The 15684-nt window shown below is 32.7% G+C and overlaps 1 protein-coding gene across 2 annotated transcripts in view; it reads right to left on the bottom strand.

Moving 5' to 3' along the window:
* Slc36a4 (solute carrier family 36 member 4) overlaps positions 1-15684 on the bottom strand; it is a 52080-nt gene that overhangs the window by 17765 nt on the left and 18631 nt on the right. For both annotated transcript variants that reach the window (XM_003468569.5, XM_063256263.1), the window contains exons 7-9: positions 12024-12251; positions 9840-9938; positions 2543-2712 (exon numbers count right to left, since the gene is read on the bottom strand). In XM_003468569.5, the coding sequence (XP_003468617.3) occupies positions 2543-2712; positions 9840-9938; positions 12024-12251 (497 nt within the window). The remainder of the gene's footprint in view (positions 1-2542; positions 2713-9839; positions 9939-12023; positions 12252-15684) is intronic.

Below are 15684 nucleotides of genomic sequence, written 5' to 3'. Positions count from 1 at the left end.
AACAAAAGTCACCAAGAAAGAAATTATGGAAATATCACCCTTCACAATAGCATCTAAAAAAATGAAATACTTAGGAATCAATCTAAGAATCTAAGAGACCTTTATGCTGAAAATTACACTATGCTAAAGAAAAAAAAAACAGATTGAAGAGGATATTAGAAAATGGAAGGCTTGCTCTTGGCTACAAGGAACCAAAATTGTGAAAATGGTCATACTCCCAAAACTATTAGACAGATTTAATGCAATCCCAATCAAAATACCATATATACCTCACAGATCTAGAGAAAACAAAAATTCATTTGGAAACAGAAGAAACCTAGAATAGCAAACGCAATTCTGGGCAACAAAGGCAAGAAAGGAGGCATCTCAATTCTTGACTTGAAACTATATATACTACAAAGCCACAGTGACAAAATCAGCATGGTACTGACAAAGAAACAGATCTGAGGACCAATGGAACAGATTAGAAAATGCAAACACAACTACAAAGACACTCAGCCATCTGATATTTGGCAAAGGGGCTAAACATGTTCACTGGAAGGATAGCTTCTTTAATAAATGGTGTTGGAAAAACTGGCTCTCCACATGCTGAAGACTAAAACCAGACCCATGTCTATCACCATACACTAAACTAAAATCAAAATGGATCAAGAATCTAAATATTAAAACAGAAACACTAAATCTACTGGAGAGCAAGGTAGACAGAAGTCATATAGACATAGGGGTAGGCAGAAAATTCATGAACAAAATGCAAACTGCACAGGAAATACTTTAAAGAATCAAGAACTAGGATCTCATATTATTAAAAAATTTTTGTACTTCAAAAGAAATCACCAACAAAGTGAAAAGAACACCCACATAATGGGAAAGAATTTTAGCCAGCAACCCATCAGACAAAGGACTTATATCTAGAACATACAAAGAATTGAAAAAAACCAAGGCCCTCAAAATTCAAAGACCCTCACAAAATGGGCATCTGAGATGAATATACAGTTCTCAGGCAAAGATATACAAATTGCAAATAAATAAATGAAGAAACGTTCGCCATCATTGTTCATTCAAGAAATGCAAATTAAAACAGCATTGAGATTTTATGTCATTCTGGAAAGTTTAGCTGCCATCAAAAATCAACTGATAACAAATGTTGGAAAGGCTGGGAGGAAAAAGGAACACTGCTCCACTGTTGGTGGGAATGTAGACTGGAGTTGCTACTATGGAAATCAGTATGGAGATTTTTCAGAACACTAGGATTGGAAGTTTCATTCCATCCAGCTATTCCCCTCCTGGGTACTTTCCCAGAAAAACTGAAAAGGTCACATCACAGTGATATATGTGCACCCATGTTCATAGCAGCACAATTTGTAATAGCTAAATCTTGGAAACAACCAAGATGCCCATCAACCACAGAGCAGATGAAAAAGATATGGTATCGTTATACAATCAAATATTAGCTACAAAAAAAGATGATCTTGAGGCCTTCCATAGATAAATGGAGACAACTTGAGACTATCCTCATGAGTGAAATAAGAATCATATTTATAAATATCACATTGTCTTTAGTGTAAAGAGTAATAAGAAATGTAGAAGTAATAAAACCCAAAATGTGTAATTGCTATTTTAAAGAAGAGAGGAAAAGAAAGTGCTCTAAAGGATATAACTGCATGTATAAGTTTGTAGGGTTGATAACCATATTACTATGTTTTTGTTTGATCATTGAACAGAACTGTTTGCAGTCTCACTGTTTGAACGTCCACTCTGAATGCTTTAATTTTGCAACTTGAACAATACGTATGAAGACAATATGTAATTTATCAACTAGTGATTTTTTGATTTTTTTTTTAAATTCTGTATTTGTACCCTTTTTCTGTTTTATTTTTTTTTTCCTCTTTAAATAAAGTTTTAAAAAATTTTGCCAAAGACCAACTTCTGGTTCCAAAGAAGACACTAAGGTATACTACTTGGTGATTTATGAGTCTCACAAGGCATGGTGGTACACACCTGTAATCCCAGCACTCAGGAGGCTGAGGCAGGAGGATCACCGGGAGTTCGAGGCCAGCCTAGGCTACAAAGTGAGTTCAAGGCCAGCCTGAACTGTATAGTGAGACCCTACGTTGAAAAGACAAAAAAATCTATAATGAATCTCAACTGGATCCTGAAAAGACTTGAGGTACATACAATATAAAACTGAATAAAATAGCAAGGATCAAAATGATGGGATATATTATTTTATCAAGAACTAGAGTATCTAGTTTTTGGAAAGGAAGGATGAGTGTAAAAATTTTTATTATTAAAGTATATCTACATTGAAAGAATCTGTATTTTGTTCTTAACCTGAATCTGGAACAGTATTTTATACATATAGTATTTTATCCATATTTCATAAATATTCTGAGAATTATGAAAAAGTTCTAGATTACATGAGAAATTACAGTAAAAATTTTAAATATTTAAGCTATAAATCTAAAAACATACCTCTACAACCAAATACTGGTGATGATACCTATAGAATAAAACTAAGATTAATAATCTCATGTGCACTTACCGTTCATCCTGGGGAAGATTTAAAGTTATGCTGCCTTTTATTTCCTCACGAAAGCACATATATCCTAACGTACCCAGTGTTACATATAAAGCTGTGACAATTCCCATGCCAATATTCAATGCTTGAGGAAAGTTTTTTGAATCTTTCATTTGGTTTTCCAGTGGAAGAACCTAAGGAAATAATGTAATGCTTTTTTTAAAAAGTGGGACAGGACAGAAGTATTTCAAAGTAACATAGTATCTCATGTATACAATTTGGTTTTTCTATAGTACATATACAAACTATTTTCTCCTTAAAACAACATGATCATTGTTAAACAGTTTTTCTATGTGCTGTGTTTTTCATAGTATATATTTTTAAATTCTTACAAAGATTTAAATATCGGCTCCTGGCTGATAAGCAAACCTGTTCTTTTTCTAAGTAGATTTTCATTTTGTAATAAATTTAGATTTATAGAAAGTTTACAAAGACAACACAAATAAGTGTCTATGTACTCCTGACCTACTTTCCCTTACTGTTAACATTTTACATTTAGCATGGTACATTTGTTACAAATATAAACCCGCACTGATACATTAACTAAACTCCAAAGTTCATTTGGATCATTCTGTAGAGATAGTTTGTTTAGAAAGAGATAACAAGAATCATAAATGGAAAACACCAATACTAAGAAACTGTAAGGCAGAGCAAGCAATGAAACAGAGCAACAAGGAAACAACATGAAAAAGAAAAGCCAAAACATATCAGTTATAACCATCAACATAAATGGTTTCAATTCACCAATCAAAGGAAATGAGCTGGCAGAACCGATCAAGAAGCAAGATCCAATAATATGCTGCACTCAAGAAACACATTTAACACAAAAGAAAACTCACAGACTACAAGTTAAAGGATGGAAAACAATTCTCCAGAAACCCAGAAGAAAGATAGGTAGATTATTTTATTTGCAGACAATGCAAACTGATCAAAAGAGACAAAGTCACTACATACTTGTTAAGGGAAAATTCCAAGAAGAAGAAATAACAAACTTGTAAAGGAAAATTCCGAGAAGAAGAAATATTTATACAACAAACACAGGCTAACTCAACTACATAAAACACATATTAACTGACATGAAAAACCAAATAAACACTAATACATTTGTAGTGAGGGACCTTAATACCCCTCTCACAAAAGGATAGACAAAAAATCAACAGAGAAGTATTAAAACTAAGCCCAGCCTGTGAAAAACGGACTTGGTAGATGTTTCCAGTGTTCTACACCAAAACATCAGAATACACATGCTACTCAGTCACACTTGGTACGTTCTCCAAAATAGATTATATATTAGCTAACAAAACATGATTAAGTACATGTAGACTAACTGAAACCTCTGCACACATACAATCTCACCATACCGCAGTGAAACTGGATATCACTGGCAAAGGGAACCACAAAACTACATCAATGCAGGGAAATTAAACCTCACCCTTCTGATTAACCAATAGATCACAAAAGAAATTAAAGATAAAATTAAAAAGTACATAAAATTAAAGAATAATGCCAATGCAGCATGCTGAAACTTGTAAGACAAAATGAGAGTAGTCCTACAAAGGAAATTTATAGCAATGAAATCATACATATGGAAAACAAAGTGAGCTCAAAGAAACAACCTAATGTTGAACCTCAAACTTTCAGAAAAAGAACAAATCAAATCCAAAGATCATACGAGGAAAATTATAAAGAGCAAAAATTAAGACAACAAAGCGTAAGAAAACAGTACAAAGAATCAATAAATTGAAAAGTTGATTCTTTGAAAGAACAGATAAAATTGATAAATCATTAACCAAACTAACTTTAAAAAGAAAAGAAAAAACACAAATTCAAGCAATTAGAGATGAAAGAGCAGAAATCACAACAGACCCCACAGAAATCCAGATCAATACCTACTATGAGAACCTATATTCTTATAAGAACACAGAAGAAGTAAATTCCTAGATATAATCAAATTGCCAAAACTAAATAAAGAAGATAAAAATTCTAAATAAACCAACATCAGCCAATAAAATTGAAAATGTCATTTAAAATTTACCAACAATGAAAAGACCAGGCCCTGAGGGAATCACTGCTGAATTCTACAAAAAATTTACAGAACTAATGCCATTAATGCTGAAACTCTAAAAGAAACTGAAATAAAAGCAGTATTTCCAAAATTATTACTGGAAGCAAATATTATCTTGATTCCAAAACCAGACTCTACCAAGAATGAAAACTACAGGCCAATTTCCCTAATGAACACTGATAGAAAAATCCTTAATAAGATACTGGCAATCAGAATACAACAAATCATCATTAAGATTAACCAATCATTAAGGAGATTCATCCCTAGGATGCAGGGATGGTTCAACATACACAAGTCAACAAATGTAAAACACCATATTAAAAGAATTAAGGGCAAAAATCACACTTCACATCTAGGTATTTGAATCTGAAGTAAAAGTATTGCTCCTGTAAGTACTTTAAAACTGTCATCACCTTCAGACAAACCCCAGCTCCTTGGCATGCCTGCAACCCTCTACCTTACTGAAATGTCTGAATGTAAATAGGCATCTCATTTCTGCTCCCGTGTAACTCGGTATGTTATAATCAAACCACTCACTGAAAAGAACGATCATCTCAATAGATGCAGAAAAGCATTTGACAAAGTCCAACACCCATTCATGATAAAAAAAAAAACCTATAGAAAATTGAGATAGATGGTCTTTACCTCAATATGATAAAAGTTATCTATGACAAACCAACAGCTAATATACTAAATGGTCAAAAACTGAAAGCTTACATTCTAAAATCAGGGACATTACAAAGATGCACATTAATAATACTCCTATTCAATACAGTTCTGGAAAAATTAGCCAGAGCAATTAGACAAGAGAGAGAAATAAAAGGAATAATGATAGGAAAGGAAGAAGTTAAATTATCATTATTTGCAGATAACACGATCCTGTATACAGAAGACCCCCAAAACCACCAAAACCTTGAAGAGTTTATATTCAAATTTAGTAGTGTAGCAAGATACAAAGTCAATAGCATTCCTATGCACAAGAACAAACACAGGGAGAGAAATTAGGGAAAGCATATATTCACAATAACATTCCAAAAAAAATAAAAAAGAAATAGTTAGGAATCAGTCTAACAAAGGAAGTAAAAGATCTGTACAGTGAAAATTATAGTATCCTAAAAAAAAAAAAAGATACTGAGAAAACACTCCTAAAATTTATTTGGAATCAGAAAAGACTAGAATAGTGAAAGCACTGCTGAGCAAACAAGAACATGTCAGGGGACATCACAATACTAGACCTGAAATTATACTGCAAAGCCACTGCTATAAAATCAACATGTTATTGTTATAAAAACAGGCCTGAGGATCAGTGAAGCAGAATAAAAGAAACAGATACATCCTCAAACACATTCAACCACTTTATCTTTGATAAAGGGGCCAAACATGCTCACTGAAAGGAGCCTGAATTTATAAATAAACCTTTAATAAATGGTGCCTGAAAATTTAGTTTGTCACACGCCAAAGACTGAAACTAGATCCATGCCTATCACCATACACTAAAGTCAAAATGGATCAAAGATCTAAATATTAAAACAGAAATATTAAATATACTGGAAGACAAGGTAGATAGAAATGCTGAAGACATAGGGGTAGGTAAACAGTTCATGCACAAAACATAAACTGCACAGGAAGTACTTCAAAGAATCAACAACTGAAATCTCATCTTATTAAAGTATTTGCACATCAAAAGAAATCACCACCAAAGTGAAAAGAAAACCTACAAAGTGGAAAAAAATTAGCCAACCACCCCTCAGACAAAGGACATCTATCTAGAACATACAAAGAATTGAAAAAAATCAAGTATCCCAAATTCAAAAACCCAATCCAAAAATAGGTTTCTGAAACAAATACACATTTCTCAGATGAAGAAACACAAATGACAAGTAAATACATGAAAAAATGTTCAACATCATTGGTTATTTGAGAAATTCAAAGAAAAAACAACACTGATATTCCATCTCACTCTAGAAAGAATGGCTACCATCAAAAAATCAACCAATAACAAATGCTGGTGGGGCTGTAGGGAAAAAGGGGCCCTTTTCTATTGTTGGTAGGAGTGCAGACTGGTACAACCACTCTGGAAATCAGTGTGGACATTTCTCAGAAAACTAATTCAACCCCGCTATTCCTCTTCTGAGTATTTCCCCAGAATAATTAAAAACATACCACAGCAATATATGTGCATCATGTTTATAGCAGCACAATTACAATAGTTAAATCTTGGAAATAACCCAGGAAGATCAACAGAAAAATGGATAAAAAAAAGACTTTTTTATATAATTGCATATTACTCAGCCATAAAGGAGGATAAACTGGAGACTTTCATAGGTAAATGGATGGAACTTGATGCTACATTCGTAAGACCCATATGTGTAAAAATTATATTGTCTCACTGATGAGAGAAACTGAGTAAGTAAATAGGGTCCTAAATGTACAACAGATAATATAAATTCAGAAGAAACTGTTCAAATGAAAAGACAAACTATGAAGAGGAAAGGGGAAATAAAGAAAAAGAAAAAAATACATACATATATATATACACAAAAGATAGATAATTATACAGTTAGTTTCTATTTGTTTCTTGAAAAATTTCTGCTAATATTGTTTAGACAAGATATCATGCCTATATCCTGTACTCTGAAAAAGTACTATGAAGACATGTATCAACTATTGTAACTGTCCTACTAACCTGTTTTAAAACTCAGTTTCATTGTTTATCTTTTTTTCTCTTTAAAATAAAAAAAAGTTCCTTTGGATTTCATTTGTTTTTCCATTAATGTTTTTTTTTTTTCTTTCCAGGGTCCCAACCAGAATGCCACGTGGCATTCTGTCACTTTGTTTAGTCTCCTTCAGTCTGTGACACTTCCTCATTCTTTCACTGTTGTTCATTATCTTGACACATTAACAGTGTGAAATATTTTGCATAATATTCCTCTGTTTTTCTAATTCTAGGCTTGTGACTAGACGGGATTATTAGTTTTAGAGACAGATGCCAGAAAGGTAAAGAACGCTTCTCATCACACATCATTAATGATTTATGACTGATGACATTTTGATAGTTTGGCTAAGGTATTTTGTCAAGTTTTTCTGCTGTCAAGTTATTTATTCTTCCTCCCCTTCATCAAACTCTGCTGAAAGTACATATCTAAATCTAGACCAAAGTCTAAAGAATAATTAACTGTATTTCCTGAAAGGAGGACTGACGACAAACTATTTGGGATTCTTCCTCATGCATTCATTTGTTTAATCGTTTATTTGTTAGCATGGACTTCAATACATTTGTTTTATATTTTAAGTTATAACTCAGCACTGTGTTATACATGGTGTTACTCATACTGCAGCAGCCCTGACCATTATGAACTCTTTTTTTTTTTTTTTTTTTTTTTGTCTTTTTTGCTTTTATCAGTACCAGGGATAGAACTCACGACTGCCTGCTTGCAAGGCAAGCGCTTATGCCGCTGAGCTAAATCCCCAGCCCCCATTATGAACTCTTAACAGGACAACCCCTGTGTTCCTTTGACATGCTTCCACATTTGTTTTCGAGTGGCTATTTTCTGGTACTACACTGCGTTCCAAATTCAATTTGAATTTCTTTGTGTTAGCCATAAAGTCAGCTATTTTTCTCAAGAGAGCTCTGGTTGTTTTGCTGGAGAATGCTATTCACTAAATTAGTCTGAATGCCAGGTGTGCTTGTTGCTACCACGGACCCTCTCAGGTGATGGAGCTAGGAAACACCTGCATGTATACTAACCCATGAATACACACATCTTATCTATTCACTGATATTTGTCCACTTTAATTAAGATTAAAGGATTATTTTTATTGTGTATTAAAAAGTACTTTTAAAAAAATAAAAAGGTTAATTGAAAAACGAGTTTTTAAGGATAATCTTTGGAGGCTCTGACCATACATTAGTAACAGAAAGTAACACCAAGGACAGTGCGACTGCTCGGAAGATCATCCAGACCAGAAACGTAGGGTTGCAGTCAGAAATGGTGTCAGTGCAGCCAGAAAAGGAGAAAAGGAAGGAAATGAATCTTTCCTAAGGCCCACTGCGTGTCACAAGCATTGCAGGCCTGGAATAGACTTGAGAAATATGAAAGAAGACTCCATATTCCCGAGTCACAGTTTGTAATGGGGAAGTAAGGACTGAATACAAAGAACTCCTCCAGCATTTCAAGGATCTGAAAGTAAAACTAGAAGACAAAGAGAAATAAAAACAAAGTAGGTTGTAGATGAGAAACTGTAAGTCAGACTTAGAAACTGATAAATGTGAGATGTCAGAGAAACAACACTTAACTAAAAATGTGTAATTAACTGGAATCTGGAACTCAATAATTAAAGACAAATTAAAATCTTTAGTTATGTCTGCAGCAGTAATGAGAAGAGATACAAGAACCTATAAAAATTCTCTAAAGGATAATTCAAAGAACAAAAGCCCAAATAAGTAGTATAAAACTGTCTTTCAAACCTATTTTGTCTGAGTTCATGTAAACAGATGTTTATAATTGCTTTGCTTCCATATCAAAGAATCAGGCTCTGAAACATAAGCTATCAAACAGAAGAAAGCAGTATTTTATTTCCACAGGCCTACAAATCCTAAGTTATAGATAAACTGTAATCATCCTGAACATTTATGATCTTAAAAACTTTTAAGATACTTATATCTATTGGCACTATTTTTTGATAGTGTTTCTCAAACATGATATGCACAAATATAAATGGAAATTTTATATTTGATTTTTATATAATAATAACTTTGTAAATATTTGAATTCCATTCCAACAAGCTGGTTTATAAAATAGGATATCTGGCATGTGTTTGAATGTGTATGTTAGAGATAAAACTGTCCATGAGAAAAATTTTTGAAGCTTAGTGATGCTCAAACAGGAATTCATTACACGTACCATTATCTATACATTGTATAGGTTTGAAAATTTCTGCAATAAAATATTAAAAATAATCTATTAAAATTTCCTTATTTTAAAAGGAAACAAAAGAATTAAGAGTAATATGTCTCAGATTAAGCTCTTAATGAAAGACGAACTATATTTCAAGTCTATCATACCAAACTATAAATCATACTTAGTAATAAAATTGATACAAAAAAACTTTTAAATGCATTTTATATATAGTTTGAGTATATAAACTTTGTTGACTTAAGACTTTAAAAAAATAATACTAAAATCTAATTCTTACCAGTCCTATGCCTTCAAAAGCAAATACTGCAGTGCCAAAAAAGAGTGGGTATTTTCTCCAACCAGCCACTACTGGAAGGTTGTGGGGATCTGGCATGTTCTACAAAAAAGAGTAAGATTACACATCTTTATTTATTTTAAAGGATTTAAGATAAATCAATAAAATGACACTCTTTTGAGCTTCACAACAGAAAATACGGGTTATATAAGTAGTTTTTTTCAATAAACCCTTAAAGCATATTATGTCACCTATAGCTAAGCCGTTAGGATTTAATTGCCAAAGCAACTATGTCCCTCTTGCTCACACATTTCACCAAATGAAATGCTCTTGATTACCCGTTTCCACCTGCAAGTACTGGGCTATGCATACTGGGTATGGTTCTTGCTACAACAGGAAATACATGAGCACACTCCAGTCTGAGCTGAGAGCTGTATAATCTGTTATCAACCACAACAAAAATTCATTCTCCCACTCTACAGTCATTTTGTCTTTCGCTCTCTTAAGATATCTAAACTCATCACACTGGCTTTCTATTTTACAACTCTGCTTCTCTTTAGTACAAGCCTTTTCTGGTCTCAATGTTTACCTTTTTTTACCTGAGAGTTGTTATTGCCCTTATTTCTGACTTGATTTTGCCTTTGATTATACTTCACCCTTGCTCGTAGCCTTAGTTTCAACTGTAACAATCTGGACAAACTCACAAACAGCTTACCTTTTTAAAGATTTTTGACCCCATAGTAACAATTTTTTCCAAATATCCCAAGCCTGGTCTCTACTTTCTCACCATGGTGCTTTTCTTACCTCAGCTAACTAGAAATGCAATTCAGGGCCAAGGAAAGAAAATGAACAAAACAATTAAGTATGAAAGCACATGGCTAATTTGGGGAACAGAGATGTCTGAAACATCTGAAGCACAGGTAGAACCACTAGACATAAAAGTGATATATGACTAAAAACATAAATGACAGTCAAAATGAAAAGGGAATTCAAGAATTTAGATCATTTGATACAAATGAACTAATATTCAAGGCAAGCAAGAAAATACTTGACTTCTCCATGCAACAGTTCATGTGGTTCACTCTACCTAGGGAATCAACTTTTTTACTCTGCTAAAGCTTCATGTTCAACTAAGGAGTTATGAACCCCAGAGAGCCTCATGTAATCATTTTGTCTGCCTTCTTACACTGTTTTGTGCTATGAGAGAATATGTGTTTGGGAATTCAGAGGGAACAACCCAAAACACAGAGCCACAGCAAGAGCACATGATGAAATGTTAACAAAACCTTTACAATAATTACCTTGGAAGTAATATATAAGATGGATTGGAGCAGGGGGAAATAGGAATTCTCAATCATTGTTTGGTTACTGGCTCCTCTAAAAGATGCAATACAGCCACTCAGGAAAAAAAAAAAGATGTACAATACACACAGAAACCTAAAGCTTACAGATAAAAGGGTTACACAGATTGCATGAATCTGAAGAAGTTTTTCTGAATTAAGTGAGTTAAGAATCTCCAGCACATGGCCAGACATGGCGGTGCACACTGATAATCCCAGTACTTAAAGGCAGAGGCAGGAGGATTGCCTTGAGCTCAAGGCCAGCCTCAATTACATGGCAAGGCCCCCATCTCAAAAAAACAAAATAAAAAACAAAAATTATCCAGAATTTGGACAATGAAACCAGATCAAGTTATTGCATATACTTCAAATAAACATTTACAGACTTGTGTTGTAACATTGGATTAAAGCAATGGCAGCAAATAAAAATTTAAAAGAAAATTACAGAATTATATACACACCCATCCTGTGGATGACAGAAATTTTAAAGAAATAAACAATATGCATAATGAGTTATTTCCTGTGAGGCACTGTACTTCCTGAGAGCACAAATTTAACTCTCACAAGAACTCTGATAGGTAATATTATTTACAAAGCAATGTCACAAAGCCCAGAGACATATTTTGCAAGATTCAAAACCAGACATGACTACAATACCTGTGCTTATCATCTCCATGTCACATTCTTTTCTAATTAAACATCACCCCACAAAATCCAAAATTTACTGCTTATCATCTTACTGTTTACTGTGCCATAAATGTAGTAGAAGGTCTTTATACACTATTACTTCTACCTCCTCTATTACTTAAAGAGGAAATACATGACATTTAGTTTAAAACATACTTACCCTAGTAACATATTGATAAATTATGACAAGACTGACAGCCATGGAAACATTGGCAAGGAATGAAAGCACAAACAGATGCTTTAGCTCACGAATGAAGACCAGAAGTATTATAAATGGAAGAAAACAAAGCATATATATCCTCAGGTCAACACTTCTTCTCTCATATGGAGTTGATGAATTGGTACTATTCAAAATGAGCACTTTACTCTCCAGGAATCCTTCATGAACCTATGTATAATTACCAGGGAAATAAGAAAGGAAGGGGAAAACCCATCAATTTATAATCAAATAAGAGATACTATTGAGAAAACTATACTCTATAGTCTATCATAAATTCCTATGACATACTTGATAATAATGTATTGACATTTTTTCAAGATACTCTGGTTTCTTAAAAACATCTTTTAAATATAAGGGTAACTAAGGAAAAAATGTTCTTTGTAAAATAATTTTTTTACTGTACTATGAAAATAAAGTTAAGCAGAAAATTGTGAGGACGGATTTGCTAATTTATTTTGAAGCCTTGTAACTGTCATGCTCATAACTCCTTAAATAACTCAAAGATCTGTTTCTGACATTCTCAAAACTGGAAGCACATTTACTTAGAATGGTATTGGTTATTCTAAGAATGGTATTGGTTATTCTGCCCTCCTGCAGCTTACTTCTTTCAGTATAGGAAATACTCCCTACATACTTCTCAGACACGTACAGTAGAAACAGTTACATTTAAAAACCAAAGCGTAAGTAAAAATTTATATAAAGCAACTTTCCATAAATTGTATTCACTATTAATAATTAGTAAGAACCCATTAAGTTGAGACCTAACCATAATGTTGGCAGACAATTTCACTAGAGCAGAAAACTTCTATAAGGTAACTAAACTTTAACTTAAACTTTATTTACCTATTTGTATAACACAATTTTTCATATTTTAATATAGTTATTTACAGGCTCCATATATTAAAAACTGACCCAACTAATCAAACAATTCCACTAAAATAGAAATAAAGTTATGGAAGTTTTAAAAATCAGCTATATAAAAAGTTTCTTAACTGTATACTTTCTCTACTAAAATATTATTAAAACAACCTTTTACTTCTAACAAAAAAGTACAAAATCTTAAGCCTAGAAATAGAAATAGGATTATGATTCAATAGAAATACTAGTTGATTTTAGAAACTCTAGAAACAATTGTAAAAATTTGTAGTCAGGCAAGTCATTCTATAATTTAAATACCAGTGAAAACACATTCAGCAGCATAAGCAGCTGGCAAGTGCAAGGTCCTTAGTTTGATTCTCAGTACCAAAAAAAAAAAAAAGGACCAGGGATTTAGCCCAGAGGCACAAGTGCCTGCCTTACAAGAGTGCAGTCATGAGTTTGATCCCCACTACCAAAAAAAAAAAAAAAAAAAAAGAATGAAAGAAAATATATTTGCCCCACACACACTGTAGCCTCCTCAAACACACTGTAGCCTCCTCAAACACACTGTATTACCAAGTATCCAAACACACAGCATTCTTTAACAGACCCATACTAGTAACAGCTAGTGTTGCTTTTTTTTTTTTTAAGCACTTTCTATGGACCAGATACTAAACTACATGCTTTATATAATTAATCCAACTCACTCCTCCAAAAGACCCTTAGAAGCAGAGTGTAGTATTAATTTCAACTTAAACAGAGTAAACTAAGGCTTAGAGGGGGGATAAACAGATACATACTATAGAATTAGTTAAGAGTGGTTCAAATTTCATTTCTGAAACTTGTAGGTGCTACATGTTACCCTCACCAAAATAGTGCAACACAGAGATGATTGTTCTGCCCAAGTAGCCACCTGGCTGCCACTCTGATTGTTCTCTGAATAATATTAATACTTAATATTAAATGATATTAATACTTAATAAGTAATATTAAGGGGACAACAAGGTGAAGTTTAAAACAAAATCTGATGTTTTTAGTAATCCAAATATTTCTTTTACTTTAATTCTGTACTTATAATCTATGATAAGAAATCTATAATCTGTTACTTTAATTCTGTACTTATAATCTATGGTAAGTAATGTTATTATTCACTAAAAATATATAAATTATCTTAAGTGTAGGGAATTTACTAAGTTTTAAGATATATAGGCCTTTTATTAACTCATAATGGATTTAAAAACTTTCAAGTTATACCATGCACCAATTAAGAAATGCATAGCTCATTATTATCTTGTAACTGGCCATCAAAACTTTATAATATCTGTAATTTGAAGTTGAGGCAAAATTGATCATTTGTATCATCTATCTTTTAATAAGATGTTTCATTATTGACTCAATTTTCTCTGTAAACAAATTATTAGCTTAGGTAGTGGCCAAACTTAAGCTCTAGCAAGAATTCTTGGCAAAAGAAAAGTAGTTATATAAATAAATTTTAAGTACTATTTGAGTTATTATGTCATTGGGAATTTAAAATTAATTCTATCACAAATATCTAATAATATTTTAGTATTCTTTGGCAAAAATACGGCTATGAAAATTCTCAGGACTAAAAAATACAGTAAAAGAAAAATGCAGATACATACCTAGAGCAAGATTCAGGTAAACATTTGAGTCCTTTGGTGCCCTCTAGAGACAGAGATGGGCTGTCTAATAGGACTTCCTATGGTCTCACATGTTTACCAAAGTGTAAAACACTGGAATAAATATTATAAAATAAAATTACTAAATTCAGTTGTTTCCATTTAGAATTCAAATTTACTAAAATCCACTACTTATTGGCTTTTCATGACTCAGTAATTTAATGGTTAAAATTCCCAAAGGCAAATGATGTTCTTTAGAAAAGTTAAATGCAGAATCAAAGTCATAATTCTATATATTTTAATAATGTTTCACATTTTATAAATGATTTCACAAATATTTTATCATCTGAGCCTCGTAAGTTTGTGAGGAAGAAGGGAAGATTTTGTTACTATTTATATTTTACAAATAAGGAAATTGAACCTTGATAAGAACGTCCTGTCCAACATGTGAGTTGAAAACTGAGAGCACAGATTTGAACTTAGGCGTTCCAATTCTTGTCAGAGAATGTTTTCCCTCTTACAGTAATATTTCTTCCTAAGGTCCAAACCCATATATGCTACTTTATCTGAAATTTTCTTGTCTTTTTCAGTTAAGAACAGAAGACAGCTACAAGCACCCTCATAGCATAGACTCAACAGACACATGACGGCTTTCTCCTTCCTGTTGTTCATGCTGGCTTAATGTGAACAAAACTTGGTATCTTGTAGCCACAGATTGAGTTTCCACGAGTACAGTAACTAAACCTTTGACTCCTTGGATTAATGAAATACTGTGCAGTCGATTTCATGTATACTAAGGGAGTAAAAATCCCAGAGCTTTTAAATTTAAAATTTATTGGAGTTTAATTAACTAGTACATGCACTATTATCATATAGTGCTATCAAATGTAAAAGCACCTCTCAAAAGAAAGTGAAATTCACTGTCCTTATTCTGCTTCAAGAGCATTTACTTTGCTTTCCTGGTGTGTTTCATTATTGCTTTCAACTACTTTTAAAGCCTAATTAAACATCTTTTTCCATGTTGCTCTTTATGACTTCAAACAACTTTCATATTCTATCTACACAGAAACACTCTACCTCCCAAGAACCACTTTTTCTACCTC

Source organism: Cavia porcellus, unplaced genomic scaffold, assembly GCF_034190915.1.
Source record: "Cavia porcellus strain 051 isolate PalLab524CR breed Dunkin Hartley unplaced genomic scaffold, mCavPor4.1 scaffold_9, whole genome shotgun sequence".
Classification (NCBI taxonomy): domain Eukaryota; kingdom Metazoa; phylum Chordata; class Mammalia; order Rodentia; family Caviidae; genus Cavia; species Cavia porcellus.
Note: the sequence above shows the minus strand (reverse complement) of the source record. Positions and strands in the feature narration are given on the sequence as shown.